We start from the raw sequence: 27831 nt of genomic DNA, 5'->3' as shown, positions 1-27831 counted from the left end.
CAAACGCATGACGACGAGATAACCAGTTGGGACAATTTCAAAGAGAAGCTACGGGTACTGTTCGGCGACCCCATTGGGCGCACAGCTGCCACTAGAAAGGCTCTTGCGTCTCGTGTTCAGACATCTACAGAGCCGTACGTTTCATACATTCTCGACGTCTTGGCTCTCTGCCGCAATGTTGACGATACGATGTCTGAAGCAGATGAAGTGTCGCATGTGCTAAAAGGCATTGCCGACGATGCTTTCAATTTGCTTGTTTTCGGTCACGTGTCGACTATCGACGCCATCATCAAAGAATGCCGTCGCCTTGAACAAGCAAAGAGCCGCTGTAACACACATCACATCACGCGGCTACCCAACGCTGCTGCTACGTCGACATGTGAGGGTCGACCGCGTCAGACTACCCCCTGTGACGATGTAACCCGTATTGTTCGCCAAAGCTCGAGGCCACCTGTTTGCCAGCTTTCTCCGCGACGCGTCCCGATCCACCAGCAACCACGATTGCTCTTATTCAGGCCGTCGTAAGATAGTAATTTGAGAACATGGGTCTCAACTCCGTGTGTTCATCGTCTCCACGCATGGTTCCCCAGTTGTCTAGCAGCCCTCCTCGTCCCCGGCAGTACTTTTCTGCGACATCTCACCGCAACCCGTCCAAATGGCGTACCCCTGATGACAGGCCGATCTGCTTCCACTGCTGTCGCATCGGCCACATCGCTTGTCACTGCCGCAACCGATGGCCACCACCTCCTCGGATATACACCACCGTGCATTTGGACCTTCTATTCCCTATGCCACCCGCGATGAACCCATTGCCGCTGATGCTCCTGCCCCAAACCTTCGCTACAGCCGCTCTCCCTCACCTCGACTCCATTTGTCTCGTTCGCCCCAACCCCGTCGCTTCTCTCCGTCACCTACCGCCTCCCTGCTCCAGCCGGAAAACTAGGCACTGCAGCTTTTGGTGGTGAAGCTGCATTGTCCACCCTGCCCTCAAATCCTCTGCTCACATTAAACACGAACGAAAACCTACGTGGCGTTGACGTTGATGGCTATCCTGTCACGGCACTCCTCGATACTGGTGCGCATCTTTCTGTTATGAGTGCTGCCTTCCGACAACGACTCAACAAGCTCCTCACCCCAGCGTCGGCACGTGTCGTCCGCGTTGCGGATGGCGGAAGTGTGCCTATCATCGGCATGTGTTCAGCACGTGTCAGTATCGCCGGCCGCCACACTCCTGTCCCCTTCACCGTGATTGCTCATTGCCCCCACGACCTCATTCTCGGCCTCGATTTTCTCTCCGCGCATTCTGCTCTTATTGACTGCTCTTCCAGTACCCTTCGCCTTGAGTTGCCGATTCTTGCAGAACCTTCTGACACACCCCAGTGCCGCGTACGCCCCACCGGCTTTATTCGCCTGCCGCCAAAATCAATAGCCTATATCGAACTCTTGTCTTCCCCACCAGTCCCTGATGGCGACGAGCACCTCGTCACTCCTCTGCCCGACATTCCACTACAGTACGACGTTACCGTGCCTCACAGTATACTTACTATTACTGCCAACCGCACTTTCATGCCTATCTTTAACTTTGGATTGGCAAAGCAAATTCTACCGCAAGATATTTACCTTGCCAACGTTGATTGTCTTGGCGACCATCACGTGCAACTTTATCGACCGATGCTTCTTGCGAGCTTAGCAGGCCCATCGTGCCAGCCTCGGCTGCCGATTCCAAGATACAGAAAATGGTTGCGACGGACCTGTCTTCTGCGCAGGCTGAAGACCTTTATCAAGTATTATCGTCCTACAGAGATATTTTCGACTTCGACGATCGCCCTTTAGGCCAGACGCTCGCGGTCAAGCATCGGATTCTTACTGGCGATGCTACTCCTATTCAACGACGACCGTAGCGCGTTTCTGCGTCGGAACGCCGAGTAATTAAAAGTGAAGTCAACGAAATGCTTGACAAAAACATCATTGAGCCTTCTTGGAGTCCCTGGGCGTCACCTGTAGTGTTGGTTAAGAAGAAGGATGGCACGTGGTGCTTCTGTGTAGACTACCGCCATCTGAACAACATCACTAAGAAGGACGTCTACCCTCTCCCACGTATAGACGACGCCTTTGACTGCCTCCACGGTTCCAGCTATTTCTCTTCTATTGATCTTCGTTCTCGATACTGGCAGATTGCTGTTGACGATATAGACAGAGAAAAAACTGCGTTTATCACATGCGATGGCCTATACCAATTTAAAATAATGCCTTTTGGATTATAAAACGCCCCTGCCACCTTTGAGCGTATGATGGACTCCTTGCTCCGTGGTTTCAAATGGTCCACATGTCTCGGCTACCTCGACGACATCTCTCGACATCGCTGCCGAGCCGTTTCATCGTGTCGGCTTAGACCTTCTCGGGCCATTTCCGGAATCTACATCAGGAAACAATTACAACTTTATTGAGTTTTCTCAGGTGAACACACATTCGTATAGAGCCATCCTTTTTCCGAAATACCACTATTCTAAAAACCCACTGAGAGTCGTCAAAATGTTGAATAATGTCTTGTGTTTCAAGTTTCTGGAATTCAGCTGACACTTGCTCGAAAACAGTAAAAGGCAACCTTCGGAGCTTGCTGGTAACGGGTGAAACGGCCTCGCGAACCTAACTCTAGGGTTGAATCCATTTTTGTCAAACAGATCTTCGTACTCTGAACGTAGCTCAGATGGCAATACAGGAATGCAAGGGATCAGTACAAGGCACTGAAGTGATGTACATTCAATCTTCGTTTGTAGTACTACAGTGGCATCTAGGCCGTGGACAGTGGTGCCCTCAAGCACAACACACAGAATAATGCAAGCACTTCGGTCGTGGAACATAGCTGATGCATTACAGCATCCTTGAACTCCTATTTTTGAATTGGAGTTGTCGAAAAGCTGTACTGAGGTAGGCTTCAGAGGGCAAGTACTTGCGAAAAAACGGCGATAGAGTTCTTCTGCGAGAATAGCGACAAACAATCCCGTATCAACCAGAAACGATATAGCCTGATCTTCCACGCAAACGCATCACATCGACAGACAATCACGTAAATGTCCTGTTTGTGTCCCTTGACAGCACAAATTGCTTTTTCACTGCCAGGTGAGCGAGAGTCGTCGTCGTCGACTTGTCAAACTTTCGCTGAATGACCAGACGACTTACACATAAAATCTGGATGCCCAATCTTCCCGCAGCGCCGACATCTGCACTTGCGCGCCTTATATGCAGGACTATTCACAAGATTGTCAGTCGCTCCGCAACGATAGCATGCTCGAAGGTTCATGGCACGTTGTATTGGATGCCTGCTTGCTTTACCTTTGCACATATCACAATGTACACGGTCATTTGTATGGTCTGATGATTGAGGAAAGCTTTGTGCGCTTTTAGCGTGATTAACTGAGGCATCATCGCAAAATTCCTTAGCTGGACTCACGGCCTGTTCGGACTGATTTGCGATCGTGAGAGCTCGTAAGGGGCGTTCAAAAAGTAACCGCTCACGCAAATCGTGGTTCGTCGTTTCGAGACAAGCTGATTCCGTAGCAGCTCATCGGTAAGGCTTCGAAAAGACAGTCGACAATGGGGGTTTGTAAAGCAGCGATGTATTCTTCCACTGTCTCACCTGCATGTTGAGCTCGGCAACCGACCGCTGTCGAGCCACGATGACGTTGATTGAAGGCTTGGAATGGTCAGAAAGCAAGGAGATCGCAGAGTCGTACGCATCTTTTGCCGACACGGTGTCATCTGCATACGAAGGGCCGGCAGCAGAGCCCCACGGCAAGTCCGCTGACTTCTGTGCCGAGAAAATCCACTGCCCTTACATGCCAAGACAGGCGAACAGAATCACTCTGCGGTGTTCAGCTGGAAACTCGGAAGCTCCGAAGGCCACTATGTAAGTCTCCAAGTCCTGCTTCCACTGGTCACAAGGGACAGCCGCCTGACCAGGTGAAGACAGGAAAGGCGGTGGTGGTTGTAATGCCGGAACATTCATTCTAATGATCTAGCAGGGCAAATCACCAGGAAAGTACCCTTGCATGGGTTGAATCCTCGTCGCCAATATGATGTATTTAGAAGAAGGCAGAAGAACGATGCAATCAATGCATGTCCGTCATCATCCTTTCTTTATTGTCCCCATGCGACTTTCTTCCTATTGCATATACGACAGCAGCTTGGAAGCATTTGCTACCTTTTAACATGTTTGTAACATGACACATCGTATACAGTTTGCAATATCGTTTTTCACGTCATATGCATATGTTCTTACCGCCCTCAGTAGTAACCTTGCTGAAACTATAACCCTTGCAGACACTGCGGAACAAGCATTGACATTGCCTATCCTGTATCTGGCAGAAGTGAATTTGTTTCGCAGTATCTGCAGTAGCTTGTGGAATAGTTGAGCGGCGCAGCAGCAGTTGGTGCAGCAGCAGTTGACAGTGCAAGCACCCGGCGCCAGTCTCTGGATGCCCTTGCGCATGACCACCATGAGCAGCCTCCGTCGTTAGGAACATCCGCGTTTTTTTTCATATCATCCTTTAGTGCGACCGCACTACAAGTGTAGCCTATCTTTCCGGTCAAGTTGACGTTGAGGTGGTGCTCACAAATACTCACAAGCTGTTTTGACGAGTTGTAGCCAGCCTTGTGAAATGATGTGCAGGTCATGAATGACTATGGCAGCGAAAGCTGACAGTGCTATGATATCGCTTGAAACACAAATGCACATGGCACAGATTTTTTATATGGCGCATTAAAGGATAATATGACAGTTTTCCGCTCGCAGGAAAAACAGTGGCTACACAATATAGCTACTGAGCCAACAGCCACGCACAAAAGGTTCAAAATGTGTGTTGGTACATCGTACCATTTTACAAGCATAATATTTTTTTCATGTGTAGTTTTACTTTTCATGCACGTTTGTCCCAGTGAGATGGTATAAACTATATGTATAATTTCTTCGCCATTTTGGTTAGATGTGTACTTTGATATTGTTTGAGAATAGTAAGCTGTTGGGCTAGTTGGTTCGACATGATTTCTGAAGAGCGGAACGCAGAGCATTGCCGAAAAAAGGATGTTTTTATTGCTTGAGTGGGCACGGCGAAACGGCTGCGACCATGCCGCTGACCAAGAAATTTGTTCTCGTTATGAAGGTTTTCCTGCTGACGATCGCCGGTACAACTTCACGCAACGTGGGTCGAGGACATTTCGAAATCAACACAAATCCTCACGCATCGTGGCAATCAAAATCAGCACTGAAGCAAGTCACGTTGGACACACTCCTCCAAGATATACGCATGTCCGTGACGTCATGTGCCACGGACCTTCGAGTTTCTGACTATAACACATAAAGGGAAATCTGGCGCCACCGTTCTTGGGAGTTTCTTAAGGGTGTGCTGTGCCGTCCTGGGTATGACGGTATATGTGTCTGCGAGGCTTGTGTTGGCTGGTGTTGTAAGAGGTAAGAGGCTTCGCCTAAAACGTGGATATTGCTACACAAATAACGCGTTCTTAATGTAAAATCTTCATAAAATGTTTCCATTCCCACATATTACATCTTCCAATGAAGTTTACTCACCTACAATGCATAACCAAGAGAAGAAAAGCAAATACAGACAACAAACTGTTTCAAAGCGAGCACGAACCTTGTCGCCTGTACGCCAACTTTAGTGGCACGCTGATACTTTTTACGTTCCATATAATTGAACATGACATAACAAATTCTCATAGTCAAACAAAACATGCTTTTGTGTAATAATAAAACTAACAGCTTTTTACGTGCTGTTTTACTAGAAAATTATTCATTGTGACAGACTGTGCTTGCCTGGCTCTCCGAGAACAATGCCAATCCGAAATCACAATATACCGGCATTTCCATGCATACCACAGCGCAGCAGCGCCAGATTTCCCTCTAGGTAATATAGTGAGAGACTCTATGTTATGGGCAGTATAAAACCATGGCCACAGTATTTCTTCACCAGTGGGCACGATGAAACGGCTGACACCATGCCGCTGTCCAAGAAATTTGTTCTCGTTGTGCAGGTCAGTTGTTCCTTCTCTAAAGTCAGGTGCGGAGACGAGCAATTCTTAGTGGTGTTGGCGTGCCCAGGTGTTTGTTTGAGTATTGCTTATGACTGTTACGTAGTTCTTACAACTTTGCTATTTGGTGACGTTGAATCCAACCCGGGACCCACTACAGCTGCAATGCTTCAAAATGTTCTGAGGGGCAAGCCGATATCCGCGCTGATGTTGCTGAGATGTGTCACAATCCGCCCGAGTTCGTGAACAAGGGAGGGCTCGAGGCACCCTCCGTTAGACGGACGTTCCGCAGCGTGGTGGTGACGAACGATGATTGACCGCCGAGCAGCTGTGCTCGACGGTGTTTATTGGTGCGGTGACCAATGTTGCCTAACTGAGCCTGGCGGGCAACAAAGATTATGCCCGAGGGGGCGTCACATGCTTGTTACACCCCCTACCCCCAGTTTGGTTGTCGTCAACAAAAAAAACTGCTAAGTTCAATGTACGAGGCTCTGCCTCCGTTCTAGCCGGGTCGACAGTGCCTGCTACCCAGGCGAGTAACGGTCTGGTCGCCTCCGCCGCCGAGTACTCCGCCTGGGCACCAGTGCTGACGGGCCGGGTGTGATAACGGCGGGTGCTGCCTGAGACAGCCTCGCTCCATCCGTAGCGTCCGCAGTGGTCGGCCGTGTGTGTGGTGCCGGACTTGACACCGGCCCAACAGGCGCCGCACCAATGGCAACGCTTGCCATCTCCGAGGTGGACGGTGCTCCGCTGGAAGCGACTGGTGCGCCACCAGTCCTCCTGCGGGCTGGAACTTGGAAGTGGCAGTCGAGGGTGCTGGCCAGGTCCCGAGACGAGGCCTAACATGGTCGGCGTGTCTGTGCCACGTGGCCTCGTCTGACATGCGGGTGAGCAGCGATGAGGCCCTGGCGGGAGACACCACCCGTCCGGCGGACCAGGATGGGACAGGACGGAAGTTCCTGGCGAAACGTGGAGCTCCCGACTCCGGCAAAGGCCCGGTACGGCATCCTTAGTGAGCAGCCAGCTTCTGCTTCAGCTGCTTCAGGAGCACTGTGGATCGGAGGTCCGGATGCAAGACGTCCAAGGGTGTCTTGACCATGCGACCCAGCAGGAGCTCACGGGGGGCACGGCCCGTGACATCGTGCGGCGTGGACCGGGATTGGAACAGTATCCGGGCAATCAGCGTCCGGAATGGCTCTTCGTGAGCTTGTCATTGATGGCTCGCACCACCCGCATTTGCCAGAGTGTGCAGCGGTGGCGTAGAGGTAGAACACCCGCCTCGCGTGCAAGAGGTCCGTGGTTCTAATCCCCGTGCCGCGCAATTTTCCACCGGATTAAAAAAAAAATCCGCGTGCTGATAAAATTGCATAAACAGGCCTGGAGTGTGGCCTGATCCCGGTGACTAGAACCGGTAACGCACTCCCTCACCAGAGCAGGATTGGCCACCCTGGTGCAGTACTTGGCCACAACCTCCTATATGAACACAACGATCAAACCCCGGCCCTCAGTCCCCTGCAGCTTCGAAGCAACTGACCACGGCGGCGGTCAGACCTGCGACGCTGCAGAAGGTGCTAACAATCCCTGGCTCTGGACAGGCCGCCATTGGAATATGAACCTGGCAACGTTTAACGCTACAACGTTATCTAGTGAGGCGAGTCTAGCAGTGCTATTGGAAGAATTAGAGGGCAGTAAATGGGATATAATAGGGCTCAGTGAAGTTAGGAGGCCAAAAGAAGCCTATACAGTGCTCAGAAGCAGGCACGTCCTGTGCTACCGGGGCTTAGCGGAGAGACGAGAACTAGGAGTCGGATTCCTGATTAATAAGAATATAGCTGGTAACATACAGGAATTCTATAGCATTAACGAGAGGGTGGCATGTCTTGTTCTGAAACTTAATAAGAGGTACAAAATGAAGGTTGTACAGGTCTACGCTCCTACATCCAGTCATGATGACCAGGAAGTCGAAAGCTTCTATGAAGACGTGGAATCGGCGATGGGTAGAGTGAAAACAAAATACACTATACTGATGGGCGATTTCAATGCCAAGGTAGGCAAGAAGCAGGCTGGAGACAAGGCAGTGGGGGAATACGGCATAGGCACCAGGAATAGCAGGGGAGAGTTATTAGTAGAGTTTGCGGAATAGAATATTATGCGGATAATGAATACCTTCTTCCGCAAGCGGGATAGCCGAAAGTGGACGTGGAGGAGCCCGAACGGCGAGACTAGAAATGAAATAGACCTCATACTCTGCGCTAACCCTGGCATCATACAAGATGTGGACGTGCTCGGTAAGGTGCGCTGCAGTGACCACAGGATGGTAAGAGCTCGAATTAGCCTAGACTTGAGGAGGGAACGGAAGAAACTGGTACATAAGAAGCCGACCAATGAGTTAGCGGTAAGAGGGAAAATAGAGGAATTCCAGATCAAGCTACAGAACAGGTATTCGGCTTTGACTCAGGAAGAGGACCTTAGTGTTGAAGCAATGAACGACAATCTTGTCGGCATCATTAAGGAGTGTGCAGTAGAAGTCGGCGGTAACTCTGTTAGACAGGATACCAGTAAGCTATCGCAGGAGACGAAAGATCTGATCAAGAAACGCCAGTGTGAAAGCCTCTAACCCTACAGCTAGAATAGAACTGGCAGAACTTTCGAAGTTAATCAACAAGCGTAAGATAGCTCACATAAGGAAGTATAATATGGATAGAATTGAACAAGCTCTCAGGAATGGAGGAAGCCTAAAAGCAGAGAAGAAGAAACTAGTATTTGGCAAGAATCAGATGTATGCGTTAAGAGAGAAAGCCGGCAATATCATTAGTAATATGGATGAGATAGTTCAAGTGGCTGAGGAGTTCTATAGAGATTTATACAGTACGAGTGGAGCCCACGATGATAATGGAAGAGAGAATAGTCTAGAAGAATTCGAAATCCCACAAGTAACGCCGGAAGAAGTAAGGAAAGCCTTGGGAGCTATGCAAAGGGGGAAGGCAGCTGGGGAGGATCAGGTAACAGCAGATTTGTTGAAGGACGGTGGGCAGATTGTTCTAGAAAAACTGGCCCCCCTGTATACACAATGCCTCATGACCTCGAGCGTACCGGAATCTTGGAAGAACGCTAACATAATCCTAATCCATAAGAAAGGGGACGCCAAAGACTTGAAAAATTATAGACCGATCAGCTTACTGTCCGTTGCCTACAAAGTATTTACTAAGGTAATTGCAAATAGAATCAGGAACACCTTAGACTTCCGTCAACCAAAGGACCAGGCAGGAATCCGTAAAGGCTACTCAACAATAGATCATATTCACACTATCAATCAGGTGATAGAGAAATGTGTGGAATATCACCAACCATTATATATGGCTTTCATCGATTATGAGAAAGCGTTTGATTCAGTCGAAACCTCAGCAGTCATGGAGGCACTGCGGAATCAGGGTGTAGACAAGCCGTACGTAAAAATACTGAAAGGTATCTATAGCGGCTCCACAGCCACTGTAGTCCTCCATAAAGAAAGCAACAAAATCCCTGTAAAGAAAGGCGTCAGGCAGGGAGATACGATCTCTCCAATGCTATTCACAGCATGTTTACAGGAGGTATTCAGAGACCTGGATTGGGAAGAATTGGGGATAAGAGTAAATGGAGAATACCTTAGTAACTTGCGCTTCGCTGATGATATTGTCTTGCTTAGTAACTCAGGGGACCAACTGCAATGCATGCTCACTGACCTGGAGAGGCAGAGCAGAAGGGTGGGACTAAAAATTAATCTGCAAAAAACTAAAGTAATGTTTAACAGTCTCGGAAGGGAACAGCAGTTTACGATAGGTAGCGAGGCACTGGAAGTGGTAAGGGAATACATCTACTTAGGGCAAGTAGTGACCGCGGATCCGGATCATGAGACTGAAATAATCAGAAGAATAAGAATGGGCTGGGGTGCGTTTGGCAGGCATTCTCAGATCATGAAAAGCAGGTTGCCATTATCCCTCAAGAGAAAAGTGCATAACAGCTGTGCCTTACCAGTACTCACGTACGGGGCAGAAACCTGGAGGCTTACGAAAAGGGTTCTACTTAAATTGACGAAGACGCAACGAGCTATGGAAAGTTGAATGATAGGTGTACCGTTAAGCGTTAAGAAAAGAGCAGATTGGGTGAGGGAACAACGCGAGTTAATGACATCTTAGTTGAAATCAAGAAAAAGAAATGGGCATGGACAGGACATGTAATGATGAGGGAAGATAACCGATGGTCATTAAGGGTTACGGACTGGATTCCGAGGGAAGGGAAGCGCAGCAGGGGGCGGCAGAAAGTTAGGTGGGCAGATGAGATTAGGAAGTTTGGAGGGTCAACATGGCCACAATTAGTACATGACCGGGGCAGTTGGAGAAGTATGGGAGAGGCCTTTGCCCTGCAGTGGGCATAACTAGGCTGATGATGATGATGATGATGACCACCCGCTCGGCTGCACCATTCGGAGCAGGGTGGTATGGCGGAACCATCATCCAGCGGATTCAGTTTTCATCAGCCAGGCCAGGTACTCTGCGTTGGCGAAAGCAGGACCATTGTCGGTCACGATGACGTCCAAAAACCCCTGGGCGGCGAAGACCTGTCGTAGAGTTGCAATGGTCGTGCCTGCTGATGGAGTGGTGACAGGTAGAACCTCCATCCACTTTGAAAAGGCATCCGCCACCCCCAGGAAGTAATAACCCTTGAAAGGTCCCCCAAAATCTGCATGTAAGCGGGACCAGGGTCTCTGTGGGAACGGCCAGGGGGTGATTTCTACATGACGCGAGGCCCGCTAATGCTCCTGGCAGATTTGGCAGCTCTGCACGATGTGATCAATGTCCTGGCCCAGGCCAGGCCACCAAATATTGGAACGGGCCACCATCTTGGTCTTTTCCATTACAGGATGACCCGCGAGCAGCAACTGCAGGACCCTGGACCGGAGACTTTGTGGGATCACCACCCTGGAACCCCACAGTAGGCAGCGCTGCTGCAAGCTCAGCTCAGCGGCCTTGTGGCTATAGGCCTGCGGAACCAATTCCTCCTCACGGCACACCGCCTTGACCACCTGAGCAGGACTGGGTCCCGGCTGGTCGCTTGGGAAACCACAGATCGGGAGAGTACCTCCGGATACGCATGCTCCAGCATGAATACTTCAGCAGGATCTGAAACATCAGCAGGGACCTCTAGCAGGGGCAGGCGACTCAGGGCATCAGCAGGTCCGAGGTCCTTTCCCGGATAGTGAACCAGCTGGTAACTGTAAGCCGCCAGCCTCAAGGCCCAGCGTACCACTCGAGGTGATGCGAGACAGGAACTGCCTTGTCCCCAGCAGCCCCAACAGTGGCTTGTCCGTGACCGCCTCGAACTTCCGACCCCACAGATATTGGTGGAAGCTTTTGATATGGAACATGAGGGCCTGGCCTTCCTTGTCCAGCTGGCTGTAGTGTTGCTCTGCAGCATGAAGCCGACGAGAAGCAAACGACACAGGGCGTTCCTGGCCATCTTTGTGCCTGTGCGCCAGAACGACGCCCATGCCATACGGCGACGCATCTACGGTTAGGACTACAGGCTTGGCAGGATCGAAGTGTACCATCACTGGAGCCTTCGTGATTAGCTCCTTGCTGCGCTGGAAGGCCCGGTCCTGCTCCTTCTTCCAGACCCATTGCTGACCACCTCGACGCAGAAGATGGAGTGGCTGAAGATGCTCCGACGGGTTTGGCAGATAACTTCAGTAGAAGTTGATGAGGCCGAGGTAGCTCTGAAGCTCCTTCTTGTTCTGGGACTTAGGCACCTTGAGCACAGCATCAACCTTGCGGGGAGCCGGGGCTAGGCCAGCCTGGGAAATGACATGTTCCAAGTACTGAACACTGGGGGTCAGGAAAAAGCACTTTTCCAGCTCTAGCTTGAGACCGGCGTCCTGCAGTCGTGCCAGGACGTTGTGCAGGTTCTGCAGGTGGTCCCAGTCGTCGCTGCCAGTAACCAGGATGTCATCCAAGTACACCGCCACGTGCCTCATGCCCCTGCAGAGGTTGTCCATCTCCCTCTGAAATATGGCTGAGGCTGAGGCCACGCGAAACGGTAAGCGCGTGTGCTGGAAGAACCCAACGTTGTCGGTATTGTGGCATACTTCCGGGAGGCATCCTGGAGCACCAGCTGCTGGTAAGCATCTCTGAGGTGTAGCTTGGTGAACTTCTGTCCACCGGACAACGCTGACGAGAGATCTTTAATACGGGGCAGCGGGTACTTCTGGACGGTAGCGACGGGGTTGATGGTAACCTTGAAATCCCCGTGGATCCTGACACTGCCATCGCGCTTGAGGACTGGTACGATGGGAGCGGCCCATTCAGACGTCTTGATGGGCACCAGGATGCCCTCTCGCTTAATCGTTGCAGCTCCTGGGTGACCCCGTCCTTCAGGGCGAACGGCAGTGGGCGAGGCTTGAAAAAAGAGGCCGGGCTCCCTCAGGTACATTGATTCCAGCCGTCATGCGGGCCAATGTGCCCACCCCTGGCTGGAACAGGGACTTGCACTCGGTAAGGAGGCTGGGCATGTCGTTCACCGCATGCAGGCTGGCTGCCTGGTATTATGGCAGACAAACGCCCAGTGCATGAATCCAGTTTCGGCCCAGCTGCGTCGGCGACGAGCCCTTGGTCAAGTAAAGGGGAAGGATTGCCTCCCTGTCGGCAAGGTGAACGCTAACCTGTGCCTGACCCTGGACCTGGAAGAGCTGCCTGGAGTAGCTGCGCAGCATCACGCCCAAAGCCTCGATGGACTCGCCGGGTAACGTACGCTTGAACCGCTTCCTCGCCATGACAAACACGCTGACCCATGTGTCCAGCTCCATGGAAATGGGGCGCCCGCAGATTTAGACGTTCAGCATGTACGGCGGCACAGATGATGGTACAAGGCCTGTGTGGCACATGTCGAAAATCGGCGGGTCCTCGGCCACGACGTATAGCCTGGCTGCGGATGAACTTGAGCCTGCTGCTGCACGCCCCCACTGCGTACCCTTGCGACGGCTAGCCTGGTCACGGGTGTGTGCGGTAACTGGGCTTGAACCAGGCTGCTGCTGCTGTTTGCTGTTCGTCCTCCCCCTTCGGCATAACCGTGCCAGGTGCCCAGTTTCCCCGCACGTGAAGCATTGGACACCACCACAGCGACTGCAGGTACTACCCTTTGTGGCCAACTTGTTGACCGATGCTTCCACAGACGGTGAGCCAGTCGCACGGGCGATCTCGCCGGCGTCCTTGGCGGCAGCTTCCATTGCCAGCGCTGTCTTCATGGCGCCGTCAAGCGAGGAGCCGGGAAGCTGCAGGAGTCGCGTCTGCATGGCGGGGTTGTTGATGCCACAGTCTAAGCGGTCCTGGAGCAGTGAGTCCAGCCGGTCCCTGAAAACGCATGCACTCGCTAACCCTCGCAGTGCAGCAATTAACTTCCCGAGGGTCTCTCCTTCCCGGCTGCTCCGGTTGTTCAAGCGGAAGCGCTCCATTGGTGTGGACGGTGCTGGGTTGAAATGAGAGCGCAGTATTGCGAGCAGCTCCCCCAGCGTCATAACATGCGGCGTGGCTGGCTTGAGAAGGTCGAGCATGAGACTGAAGACGCCGGTCCCGCAGCTGGCCAGGAAAATGTCCCGCTGTTTGGCCTCGGGTGTGTCATTTCCCCGTAAGAACATGTGGACTTGTTTCTCGTAAATTGACCAGGCGGACCCATCTCTCTCGAATGGCTCGAGCCTTCCGTACAGATGCATGGCGGCAGCAACGGGGGGCGGTGTTTCGCCGCTCGCGGTGGCGTGGGACGATGCGTGAGTACTCGAGTACTCGTAGCCTGTGTCACGACCCGCCCGGGTTCGTGAACAAGGGAGGGCTGAGGCACCCTACGTTAGACGGACGTTCTGCAGCGTGGTGGTGATGAACGATTACTGACCACCAAGCAGCTGTGCTCGCCGGTGTTTATTGGTGCGGTGACCAATGTTGCCTGACTGAGCCTGGCAGGCCACAAAGATTATGCCCGATGAGGCATCACATGCTTATTACAAGATGAAAACGAAGTTTAGCGAGTGTGAGCAACTCATTTGTGATCTCGACTCACGTCTACGATCGCTAGGACAACTTGTGAAAGAATCAACAGAAAACTCTGCGATAAGTTCAGCGCTTCAATCATCGTCTGTGTCCCTTCAGAATACGCTAACCTTACTTTATTGCAAAACCCAGTGCCACTGGGACCCAGTGCGCCGGATTATGGGCCCAGTGCAGCGCGCTGGATGCTGGGGCGCTAAGAAGGCGCGGCGTATTGGGAGGCACTCGCTACTCGTTCGAAAAAAAGCTCTAGCGCGTTAAATTTGCGATACCTGGACACCGTATATATATTTTTTTGAGTACAGAAAGCAACAAAGAGGGTTTTACTGCAATAAAAATTGAAAGAACACGTAAAAATAAAACTGCCACGACCAGGATTCGATCGTCGGAGCTACAGATCCCAAGTCCTGCACTTTACCGCTACGCCACGCCAGCAGACAAAAATAAACGGATAATTCGCAACGTCAAAGCCGAGAAGCAGTTCGTTTCGCATAGCTACGTATCGTACAGACATGGTTGATGCGCTATCACCCAGCAACTAAAACTCACGCCTGTACCAGAAAGAAAATGTTGCTGTCCGTATTCAGCAGTATGCTTCGAAGTGCCACAACATCGATTTTCACTTGCGATTGCTATCTTAACTTCGAAAAAAAGTCCTAAATGAAACGCCGACACGGGACGGTGTATGGGCTGTTACTGCCGATTTCGATAGCCGTTTCTTGTTCTTCACGCAAAGGATATGCAACGTCTCCTTAGTTCAGTGATGCCTTTCAGTCAACACGCGTTTCTAGTCATATATCTTCGTCAGAGAAGCGCAGGCTAGTGCTGAAAGCCTTCGGCGATAGCACGTATACCTGTGCTTATGACGCGTCACATCAGCGGCCATCGCTTCTTTTGCTGGCACTGTAGACATGAAAAAAAAATCTTTATTGAAGAACACCGACGCAAAAGCTAAAATATAGTGATTTATCCTTGTTAGATTTCTTGATTCCTGAGCCTAGACGCGCCGATAGCGTGAGGACAGACTCGGCGGATACGCTAGGCCTAAGCTTCGGTGGGGACCGATCTCGGCGCGGGTAGCTGGCGAAAGCTAAAATGTGTGTATTTGAGCCTCAGAACTTTGTTTAGTACAATGGGGAAAGTGTAAGCGCGCGAATCGCCTCAGCTTTGTTATCAGAGCGATAATATCAGTCAGCGATAGGCTTCAAACTCGGGGTCCGTTCGCACGCGTCTGAACGACTTCTGCATTTCATGTCCACTCCACAAGACTGCAACAACGGCGACGACTCCCCGTCATATGTTACGTGCGAACTACTAAAAAACTCGGCGTCCTCTGCGTTTACGTGGTTTCGTTCAAGGATTGAGCTATCCGCCCCGTCAAAAGGGAAAATGAAAAAAAAAAAAAACGAAAGTGATCTTGAGTTTCAAATGTCAGTGACTAAACACGGCAGCTCACGCACCTCTATTCCAAGCTGCGACACGAAATAGGGTTTTATAACCCCAAGATATAGCGTTATTTAGGACAACAGACTAGTATCAAGCAATGTTGCATAAAGCATTTAATATTCAGCAGCGCTCGTCCTTGCGTATTGGAGCCAGCGCTGCATAAGCACAACCAGCGCAGTTTCCAGTGCGAACCAGCGAACTGGAGCGAGAACCAGCGCCTGTACAGCACAAACCAGTGCACCCCAGCGTCATGGCAGTGGAACCAGCGTCTCTTCCAGTGTGACCCAGCTCTTATCCAGCGTTCTAACTGGTGTCCCAGTGAGTCCCAGCGAGTGCCAGCGTACCCAGTGCGACCCAGCGCCTAAAAGCGCGCTGGAAAAGCACACTGGAAGACGGTGGTTCTTCCAATAGGGAATTACAAAGTAGAAAACTTGTCGACCTCGAAGATTGCAGTCGAAGGTCGAACGTTATTGTTTATGGCATTTTTGAAGAGAGCGAAGAAAGCGACGCATCTTTCAGAAGAAGTGTTAATTACGTATTCCAGGGAAACCTCGAAGTCAAATGCAAATCTATAGCCCGTATTCGCCGTCTTGGCCGCCATGGAGGCCGCTGCCCAGTAGTTACCTGTTTCCAAGATTACACTGAAAAAGGAACTGTCATTCTAAATGCGAGCAAGCTTAAAAGAACAAATATTTTCATCCAAGACGACTACAGCCACAAAATACTGCACGTGCGTAAGCTTCTTCGGGCAACCATGATCGAGAGAATAAGAAGGGTGTCTCTCTTATTCACGGTTTTATGGGACGGCGCTAAGAGCGAACGTGTAGCACTATCTAAACAACAGGGCGTCCCACGCTGACGTAGTGCGCGTGCGGAAACAAAACATTTAAGGAAACTAAATTTCAATGCTCGAAGCCTCGTAAATAAAGTAGGAAAGTTTGAACAGTATCTTCTTGAGCATGAGCCAAATATAACATTAATTACCGAAACCTGGTTACAGGATAACATTAGTGATTCGGCTCTATCTCTTCCAAACTATATCGTTTTCCCTCGAGATCTCAACTAGGGGTGGTGGCGTACCCATAGTCTTAAAAAATCCATTGTCTGGTGTTGTTATGAACGAAATAGATAGTCACGAAAGTTTTTTCCGACGGGTTAACTACTGGGGCAATTCTTTTATTTTATGTTCTGCGTGTAGACCCCCTCTGGCTTCCCCTGAACACATGTCTGAGCTATTCGATTACATGGCGTTTCTCACTAATAAGAAGGCTATACTCACTGGTGATTTTATACTCCTTGCATTGATTGGCGTAACTCCCTTCATTGTTTGATGCTGACCCTAACCCGTTAGTAGATATTATGATCATGTGTGATTTAAAACAACTGTTGCATAGTATATCTGAGAAGTAGCTGGCGCCTGTTCAACAATTGATTTAATTTTTATTAGTAAGGACATATCTACATACACTGTCGTTGTGGTTGACGGCATATCGGATCATAAGGCGGTGTGTCTCTCCTTTCCGCTAAGAGTTACAAAGTCGCAGAAAAAACTAGAAAAAAAAATCGAATTAAGGATTTTACTAAAGCTGACGACCACGCCATAACGGACCGTTTGTGAGACTTTCGTGATAACATGATGGGCAGCGTCACGACACTCTCGGATGCTCCAAAAGAGACTTCATTATTGCATTGACAAGTTCATTCCTGACAAATATGTTCGTACTAACAAAAACAATTCGCGGATGACCAGGGACGAGATCCATTTACGCCGTAGGCTAAAACGAGATAAAGAACAGAAGAAATCCCTTAGCATAATTACTGATTTAAAAGACAAGCTTGTTACTAAACTTTCCGACGCCGAAGTTAGATATTTTATGAAATCATTGCCTGACTTCTTGATAAAAAGCCCTGATAAATTCTGGCGATATCTAGAAGAGACAAATGCTGTACCCCGTGAAATATTCATTCACGGATGTCTCGTGAATGATTAACCAAAAATTGTTGAGTAGTTTAACCATCACTACTGTTCCGTATTTGCCACTTTCGAGAACGAGGCAACGCATGATAACTCTTAGTAATGTCTGATATTGTCACGCGCTAAGGCAAGAATAAGCAGCAGTATCAGCAGCCAGACACGAAAATGTCAGACACAAGGAGGACGGTTCACCAGCTGGCGCAAGATCCTTGACTTCGTCGTCTTCAATCACCGTTTTTGCTGGGCACGCAACGCTGGCTCAAAACACCAGGTGGCATTATTCCCCCTCCCAATGGAGCATCGACTCGATGCTCAAACACAAAACGTACATGGAAACTAGACAAATTAGGTAAAACAAAAAAAAGGGGGGGGGGGGGGACGCGCTAGCACACATACGGAAATGCACACGGAAAAATGTGTTCTGTGGTCGGGAACAAAAAAAAAAAAGAACGCTTCAAAGTTCTTTGGAGGAAGACGCGACGACAGCGAAAAAAAAAACCAGAAGAGAAGAAGGTTGTTTCACTAGTACACTTCACCGTGTAAAATACGGCTTGAGGCGGACCACATGTACAATCTCTGCGCGTGGTAAACAGCGCTTGGGCGATGGCAGGTCTCCGTCTGGAATCACTTCATAGTTCACGTCGCTTACACGCCTTAGTACTGTGTATGGGCCGAAGTACTTGCTGAGGAGTTTCTCGCTGAGGCCTCGCCGTCTAATGGGTGTCCAAACCCAAACTTGGTCACCAGGCTCATAGGTCACTTGTCGATGGTGGAGATTGTACCTTATTGCATCGGTACACTGCTGCTGTCTTATGTGCACGCGGGCCAGTTGACGCGCTTCCTCGGCGCGCTGAATGTACTTCTCCACGTCAGGAGCTAACTGGTCGATCTGGTCGGTATCTTCATATGGCATCATGGCGTGTAGCATAGTTTGGACATCTCGACCATAAACGAGGCGGAATGGCGGGAAGCGTGTAGTTTCCTGCGTGGCAGTGTTGTACGCAAACGTTACGTACGGCAGGATTTCGTCCCACGTTTTGTGCTGCACATCCACGTACATAGCGAGCATGTCTGCCAGTGTTTTGTTTAGTCTTTCTGTCAAGCCGTTAGTCTGAGGGTGGTATGCAGTGGCCTTTCGATGACTCGTGTAGCTCAGCTTGAAGATGTCATCCAGAAGCTTTGCGGTAAATGCCGTCCCTCGGTCAGTGATGATGAATGACGGTGCGCCATGCCGAAGCACAATGTGATGCATAAAAAACTGGGCAACTTCAGATGCTGTCCCGCGTGGTAGTGCCTTCGTCTCAGCGTAACGCGTCAAGTAGTCAGTTGCGACAATGATCCACTTATTGCCGGAGGAAGACAAGGGAAATGGTCCAAGAAGGTCCATTCCAACTTGATCAAACGGCGTACGCGGAGGGTCGATGGGTTGTAGAAGGCCTGCAGGCTTGAAGGGTGGTGACTTGCGGCGCTGGCATTCACGGCATCCTTTCACGTAGCGTTTGACGCAAGCAGTCAGTCTAGGCCAGTAGTACAGTTGCCGTACCCTGTCCAGAGTCCTTGAGTAGCCCAAGTGACCAGATGTTGGCTCGTCGTGGCAGGCTAATAGGATGTCGTCGCGAAGGGCTTGAGGTACTACTAGCAGATGTGGTTTGTCGCCGGAACCTGTGTTTCTTTTGTATAAGATGCCCCCTCGTAGGCAAAATGACGACAACTGTCGCGAAAGTGGGCGAGGAATGGACGCGATGCCGCCTTCTAAGTGATCGATGACGGGTCTTAACTCAGCGTCCGATCGCTGTTTAGCGAGCAGATCCGGCCCGCTGAGTGCTCCCAGAAAGGCGCTGTCGTCTTCCTCATCAGGATTCTGAGATTTAACAGGTGCCCGTGATAACGTGTCAGCATCTTCATGTTTCCTGCCTGACTTGTACACGATGGTGATGTTAAATTCCTGGAGTCGCAGACTCCAACGTGCCAATCGTCCAGAAGGGTCTCGGAGGTTGGTCAACCAGCACAAAGCGTGATGGTCGGTCACAACTTTAAATGGCCGCCCGTAGAGATACGGCCTAAACTTTGTGGTAGCCCAAATAACCGCGAGGCACTCCTTCTCTGTGGTGGAATAATTGGACTCTGCGCGTGACAGAGTGCGGCTCGCGTAGGCGATAACTCGTTCAGTCCCGTCTTGTCGTTGCACCAGGATAGCTCCGAGACCGATATTGCTGGCGTCAGTGCGTACTTCTGTGTCGGCATCCTCATCAAAATGACTGAGCACGGGAGGAGAAGACAAGCGACGTTGTAGCTCCGTAAAGGCGGTCTGTTGTGCATCAGTCCAGAGGAATGGCGTGTCGTCACGCGTAAGGCGAAATAGCGGATCTGCAATCTTTGAAAAATTTTCAATGAAGCGTCGATAATATGCACACAAGCCCAAAAATCGTCTCACACTTTTCTTATCGGTTGGAGCGGGAAAAGCTGCTACGGCAGCAGTCTTCTCAGGATCAGGCCGAACACCTGCCGCGCTTACGACGTGACCAAGGAACTTCAGTTCCTCGTAACCGAAATGGCATTTCTCTGGCTTGAGTGTAAGGTCAGCCGATCGAATGGCTTCGAGTACATTCCGAAGGCGTCGAAGGTGCTCGTCAAAAGTTTCCGAAAAGACAACGACATCATCGAGATAGACGAGGCAGCTTTTCCATTTGAGGTCAGCGAGAACGGTATCCATCATTCGCTGGAATGTGGCTGGAGCGGAACAGAGGCCGAAAGGGAGTACTCTAAATTCGTAAAGGCCGTCAGGAGTCACGAAAGCAGTTTTCTCGCGGTCACGCTCATCTACTTCAATTTGCCAGTAGCCACTTTTCAGATCGATAGAGGAGAAATACTTCGCGTGCCTCAGCCTGTCCAGAGAATCGTCGACACGAGGCAACGGGTACACGTCTTTCTTTGTGACGTTGTTTAGCTTCCGATAGTCTACACAAAATCGAAGCGTGCCATCTTTCTTTTTAACAAGAACGACTGGCGATGACCAGGGACTGCATGAGGGCTGGATTACGCCGTCTTGAAGCATTTCCTTCACCTGCGTTTGAATAGCATGTCGTTCGGTCGGGGAAACACGGTAAGGCTGTTGCCGTATGGGGGGCACGTCGTCATAGGTGATGATACGGTGTTTCGTAATCGATGTTTGACGTACCTTCGACGACCGTGCAAAGCAAGAGTGGAACTCAAGCAACAGCTCGCGCAGGGGTTGTCTGTTCTCTTCAGGAAGCGTTGGACTAATGTCGACGTTGCGTAGAGGTGCTTCAGCAGTGCCGATTGCCTCGGAAACAAAACACTCAGTGACATCGGCGATCGGGTCGGCGTAGGCGATGACAGTACCGGGGAAAAGGTGCCGGTGTTCGTAGCTGAAGTTGGTGACAAGAACCTCACAGTGGCCATCGTGGAGATCGACAAGGCTTCTTGCTACGCAAACACCATGAGAAAGCAGGAGAGAGCGATTTCTTTCTACGACTGCTTCACCGTGTATGAGCTTGTCACATGCCACTTGAACCACGACACTTGCACGCGGTGGTAACGTGACAGCGTCGTCGATAACACGAAGAGGTGCTCGAGGGTGGATGGTGTTGGTCGTCGCTGTGGCGCTTTTTGTCGAGAAAGTGACGAGGCGTTGTCGAATGTTGATGATAGCGCCGTGCTCCCTGAGAAAGTCCATGCCGATGATTAGGTCTCGAGAGCACTGGGGGAGAATGCTCAAACTGGCAACAAACGTAGAGCCGCGACTCTGTATTCGTGCCGTGCACATGCCGAGTGGTGTGACGATGTGCCCGCCAGCTGTACGAACTGGCGTTTGATTCCAAGGCGTGGTCACTTTCTTCAGAAGGGTGGCCAGTTTTTCACTGATTATAGAATAATCCGCTCCAGTGTCCACTAAAGCAGTCAATTCACGACCGTCAAGCAGTACAGGAATGTCCAAGGAAATTCTTTTTCTGTAATCAGTAGGTACTGTCGTCGTCGATGTATCGTCGGTTCGTGTACGCGTCAGTAGGGGTCCTTGAGCACGTCCAGACTGAGCGGCCTCGCCCCCAAAGGTCGCTGTGGTTAGTTTTCCCGTCGTGGGCTGGGCGACCGACCCTGCACCACGCTTGAATACGTACGGCGAGTCGGAGAAAACCGCCGCGGCGAAGGGGAGCGTGACTGGTGTCGAGCTGATGGAGATCCGCGCTGCTGGGCAACGTATTCTTCAATTTCAGGAGGACGCTGGCCGAACCTAGGTCGCGGCGAGTTCGCTGAGAATCCGCGTAGTCCGAGCTCTCGATAGGAGCACTGTCGGTAGACATGCCCAGCTTCGCCACAGTGAAAGCAAAGGGGACGGCGATCAGGTGCCCGCCATACGTCTGATTTCCTCGGGGCCTGTCGGTGGTCCTGGTAATACGAGGCAGGTTGGACGGGCTCTAGCATGGCCGGGCGCGCGGCGCGAAGCGGGGAGGGAGGTGGGGCAGGTTGCCTCAAGGCTTGCGAATATGACATATGTGGGCTGTCATTTCTTGGCGGTCGAGCCTCTGTATTGAAGGGTGGTTCTTTTAGCGCATGCTGGACTTCGTCACGGAGAACGCTGGACAAGGAGCTGAGCGTCGGCTGTGAAGGTACCGACAGTTTCTGGAGTTCTTCGCGGATCACGGAACGAATGAGCTCTCGAAAGAAATCGACGTGACCCCCGAGAGCTCCGAAGAAGTCCGTAGGTGAGGCAGTGTTCACTTGACGTTCGTATGATGGTGTCCGCTGGCGAAGAGTCTGCTCCATGGTGATGGCCTCGGAAAGAAATTCTGACACAGTCTTGGGAGGACTGCGCACGAGACCGCCGAACAGCTGCTCTTTTACTCCGCGCATCAGGTACCGCACCTTCTTTTCTTCCGACATGCTGGGGTCGGCTCGTCGAAAGAGACGCGTCATGTCCTCGACGTACATTGCGACACCCTCGTTCGGCATTTGTATGCGGGACTGGAGATCACGCTCAGCTCGCTCTCGGCGATCAGGGCTGGCATACGTCTCAAGAATCCGCCGTTTGAATTCTGCCCATGAAGTTAAGGCATCTGCACGGTTCTCGTACCAAACACGTGCGCCATCGTTAAGGCTGAAATAGACATTTTTCAGCTTGTCTGCGTCATCCCACTTGTTGAACGCGGCGACACGTTCATAGTGCACCAGCCAATCTTCAACGTCCTCATGTATGGCGCCGTGGAAGGGATTCGGCGTTCGCGGATTGAATAGCGTACAATGAATCGGCGTTGTGCCTTCCATACCGGTTGGGGTGGTCGGAGCTGCCATTTTCTCTGGGAGGAGTCCAAACTCAGGGGCTTGTCCACGGATCCTTCTGCTGGCGCGGTGTACAGGCGTAACCACCGGTACGGGGCTGGAGCTCCTGCTGCCCGGAGGGGTTTGGTGCATAGATTAGATTACCCAGCACCTCCACCAGTTTGTCACGCGCTAAGGCAAGAATAAGCAGCAGTATCAGCAGCCAGACACGAAAATGTCAGACACAAGGAGGACGGTTCACCAGCTGGCGCAAGATCCTTGACTTCGTCGTCTTCAATCACCGTTTTTGCTGCGCACGCAACGCTGGCTCAAAACACCAGGTGGCAATATATAACCAGATTTTATAACATATTAAGGTGTACTGTGTTTGCTCTAAACCTGAAAAAAAAAATCCTCAGCTGGTGCGGATAATATTCCGAACACATATTTGCGTAGGTATGCCGAACCAGTTTTAATTTTAACATATGTTTTCCGTCTTTCCTTCAAAAATTTCTTTATTCCTGATGATTGGCGTGCGACACGCGTAGCGCCAGTGTTTAAAAAAAGGCGATCGTCTGAGCGTTGCAAACTACAGGCCTAATTTTTTAACTTGCACGACATGTAAGCTATTAGAACACATAGTCACACCATTACATCTCCTCCTTTCTTAAAGAAAATAATTATCTGTCGCCTTTCTATCACGGCTTTAGGAAACAATGATCAACAACACAACTGGTCACAACCATTAACGATTTCGCCGCATCGCTTGATACGGGAATTGATGCTATATTCTTGGATTTTAGTAAGGCGTTCGACCTCGTCGCGCATAGCAAACACATTTCTAAATGACAAGTCATAGGCCTACTTGTTAACCTGGTTAACGGGATTCGTTCCTACCTTTGTGATCGGAAACAATACGTACAAGTGAGTGACTGCGCGTCTGGCGTTCTGCCTGTAACATCAGGGGTCCCTCAAGGTAGCGTTTTGTTGACCTGTTCTTTTTTTAGTGTACGTAAATGACATTGTTACCTCCACAGAGACGTCAAAAATAAATATAAAGCTTTTTGAAGATGATTGCATATTTTTTAAAAACGTTATCACTCCTAGTGATCAAGAATGCCTACAATCTAACCTCTGTGTGGTTTCCAAGTGGTGTAAGGATTGGTCCATGAAACTAAACAGTGATAAATAAGTCTTCATGCGCATTAGACACGAACAATGCCCATTTAATTTCACGTATTTTCTCGATAATTGCCCTCTGGCGGGGGTTGATGAATATAAATATTTAGGTATTACAATTACAAACTGCTTCCCATGGACAAGTCATATTACTAAAACATGCTCATCCGCTTCTAAAAGGCTTTGTTTCTTGAGGCCCAAACTAAATATAGCTCCATCAAAAATAAATCTACTGGCCTATAATGCATTTATAAGACCTAACTTAGATTACGCTAGTGTCGTTTCGGATCCATATCCCAATAAATATATTAAGCAACTTGAGATGGTGCAAGGAAAAGCGGTGCATACTATATTTAATGCTTATCAGAGAAATGACTCGCCGTCAACGCTCATGGCAAGTAATAACATCCCTGTTTTACAACACCGAGGAGGAATCGCTAGGCTGAAATTCCTCGACCCACTATATTTTGGTAAATGTAACAATAAACCTGAAACTTACTTAGTACACAGAATTTTTTGGCATACTAGACAGACGCATGCTTATACTATTGAAGCTTACTTTGCGCGCACAAATTTTTCAATGTATGCTTTTTTCCTCTGACCATAAAAGAATGGAATGCGTTATCATTGGAATCATTTTGTGATGGGGATAATCCTGGCTTTGAAAGCTCTGTACCTTTCTGTGTGTGACCACACAGTACGAACTACGGTGTTTATTTTCATATTGTGTGTCTGTTCGGCTATGCTTTGCACTTTGCGCTGTCATGCTGACTTTTGATTATAATTATGTATTATGCAGTCTTCCACCGTATTACCATGTTTATTGCGTTTTTCGAATTTCCTTTCTCAACTAATTTTGTTACGCCCCCATGCTTGGTCTTTTAACCGCACTATGGTAAATAAAATAAAAAATAAAAACTGCTTGTTACTTTTAAGGCAGACGTATAACCGTAGACGTCGTTTTCCTCATCGATGATTTTAGTTAGGCCCTGCCTTTTCACACAATTATTCATAGGGTAAACATTCTCGGGCTCACTAAAACAATGAACGCAATTTACCAGTTTTTCTTTAGAAACATTGACTTATTCTGAGGAAATGGCCCTTCTCTCGTACGTTTGAAAGTTATTTGCTAGTGGAATAGTAATTTATTCTGATGATGTCTCAAACATCAAAACTACTAGTGTAGGGTTTCCCCAAGGGCCTATGTAGGTCTTCTGTTTTTAATGTATCTAATAATATATCAAGACGCCTACTTTACTACAAATACATATTATGAGCCGATGACTGTATAGCGCTGCATTCCGCCAATTGTCCTTTTAATAACGTTATCTAACCCTCTGTTATTCCAAATATGCAAGACTGGTGCTCTGAAAGTAAAGTGCTGATATACCTTTAACAACAAAACTCGTTGCTTTCAGCTCTTGCAAGCGTCTCATAATTAATACACCTCATGTCCTAATCAGTTAGCATACAATTACCTAGAACAAATTTTCAAATTATCTTCGAGAGGAAATTTAGATCACAAATTCAAGTCCCATCGCATTGAATTTACAGCATTGCATGCACAAGAAAAAAGGTGCAGCTTGACTCTGAATTCGAAACATTCATTACGATAGAAAATTATTATACATAAATATAAATTATCATGGATGGTTGTCATATTGACATTATATAAACTGATGTCAACATTAACCTACTAAGTGAATTAACAAGAACAGTGTTACGTGCGCTGAGGCAAATATGAGCACATCTCACTCGATGACCCGGCACGCTCACTGCCAGAACGCTGGCGTGATAAACGGACGCAGTAGCGGCGAGCGTCTTTTTTTTTTTTCACGGGTTTTGATTTACGATACTGTAGGCTCTTTGCGGGCCGTTACATGAAGGAAAATTACAGCTGAGCATTACAGGAAATTCACCTTCATTTTGCAAGAGGGCTTCCGCGATCACTCTAAATACCGAGGACGGTTGGCAGCTGCAAGGAGCTTCACGGATCCTTTGTATAAACCGGCTTGCATCGCTTCGGTACAACATTTTAAGAGGGTAAATTTTCAGTGCTCTAAATGGTAACAAATGAGAGATTTCCGCAACATGGGTTATATGAGCCACGTATATTGCACTACATGGCTCTCATTAAAGGATATGAAATTGCTTAAAAACAGGAGCAAGTTATGGGAAAGGATTTTATGAGTTGAAATTACGATCGCGGTTCTTCTTTAGAGCAAATAAAATGTGACGAACATGCCTAAAACCATAAACAAATTGTGCCATGAAATAAACAGTAATTTGCAGTCAATGCACGACAGCAAAATATTGCAGAACCTAAGGGCAATGATTAGTCTATGGTCCTTATACAACATTTTGTTGTGCCTGAATATGTTTATATCACTGAATGCCAATTTATTTGAAATAAAGTTAGAACTTAGATGCACAAACCAACAAATGTGCCTTTCCTTTCCGCTCTCTAACGAATAACAATAGACATAAGATAAAACTGCATTAGCGACTTCATGTTATTGATACACATACCCACTGAATTAAGAAAAATCACCGAATGAACTCCTTTACGGAAGCTACGAGTTCTGTCTGATACATGGAATGAAGCAAATATTCCACTTCTACTGAAAATCACTTCCAGTCAGAATGTTGCCTAGCAGCCGAGCAATTAGATCTTTTGAGCATCCAGTATAAAAATAGTCTTCTGCACGGAGTAAATTTAGTAGCTTCAGAATAAACTGACTTACAGAGTGCCGCTGAGCACGCTTGTCGTTGAAATTTTCTTTGAATTTTAGTATATTGCTGATAAAGAAGCTTTTTTTAATTACTTTTGGTGAGGAAATATATAAAGTTTGGAGATATCAGTCAGGTTATTTCACACGGATCTTCTTGTAGAGTTTTGTGTGCCGGCTGAATAAATTGTAGTATAGCTAGGGAACAGCGTGAAAGACTAGGACGCAGAGAAAACGCACAGCAACCACACTGTTGCCTAGTTCAAGATGTTGAACCAACTAGCCGAAACGTTCCCCGAATGAATTGAATTCAAACAAAAATGGGTCACTTACAAGCATTCGTGGAAGGGTCTGCACGATCCGGCGCTTCGTTGTGCCAAGGACGACGGTCACTTTTATTTCTTTGTTTCTGCAAATATGGTCCTGCAAATGAAATATTGCACTAGCCAAATAGAGATGATCTTTAGATGTAGTAAAAATCTTTAAAATGCTTGTAAAATGGTAGCGCGACAACCCCTCCTTCAAGAGAACATCCCCTTCAGACACACACAAACACAAAAACAAGGACACTATATGCATGGCTTGAATCTGTTTTCTAGAAAGAATTTTTTAGTAGGCAGGTATGTTCAAGGCTGCCTGAATATGTGTTCTATTGCGAAATAGCAAATGGTCACCATATGGGGGTGGCAGCATGGCAGCGGCAATGGCGCATAACCACGCATGGCTTGTTTTACAGATTCTGCCCCTTATCTTCAGCAGTGCGGAGCCCAGTTCAGCAACGGTGGACGTCACCTGGTTTCCGCAGAACCATTACGTCAAACTCCTGCTTTTGCTTCGAGTTGTTGACAAACTCGACTTCGCCCTACCATCTGCTAGCCGCCTGGTTAGCACACGCTCTTGGTTTATCCGCGGGCTGTTTCCTGTTTCTGAAAAAGAGCCTACTTTATTCAGCATTTAGTTATCATGTCGACACTGAAGGTCGATATATATGTTGTGATTTTGTGTTGCAGGGTGTGCCATGGCGCATAGTCAACGTCTATGCATTTAATGACGCTGCAAAACGAACTCTTTTATTTGATACTGTGTCTAGTCTATTGGACTGTGATCGCTG

General features: G+C 49.0%; 1 protein-coding gene across 2 annotated transcripts in view; it reads right to left on the bottom strand.

Annotated features, from left to right (window-relative positions):
• The window catches only part of LOC126517640 (uncharacterized), a 258981-nt gene that overhangs the window by 54220 nt on the left and 176930 nt on the right, over positions 1-27831 (bottom strand). For both annotated transcript variants that reach the window (XM_050167440.3, XM_055064479.2), the window contains exon 7: positions 27054-27129. In XM_050167440.3, the coding sequence (XP_050023397.2) occupies positions 27054-27129 (76 nt within the window). The remainder of the gene's footprint in view (positions 1-27053; positions 27130-27831) is intronic.

This window comes from Dermacentor andersoni, chromosome 11 (assembly GCF_023375885.2).
Source record: "Dermacentor andersoni chromosome 11, qqDerAnde1_hic_scaffold, whole genome shotgun sequence".
Taxonomy (NCBI): Eukaryota; Metazoa; Arthropoda; class Arachnida; order Ixodida; family Ixodidae; genus Dermacentor; species Dermacentor andersoni.
The sequence above is the reverse complement of the archived record's forward strand: the minus strand, read 5'-3'. Positions and strand labels throughout refer to the sequence as shown.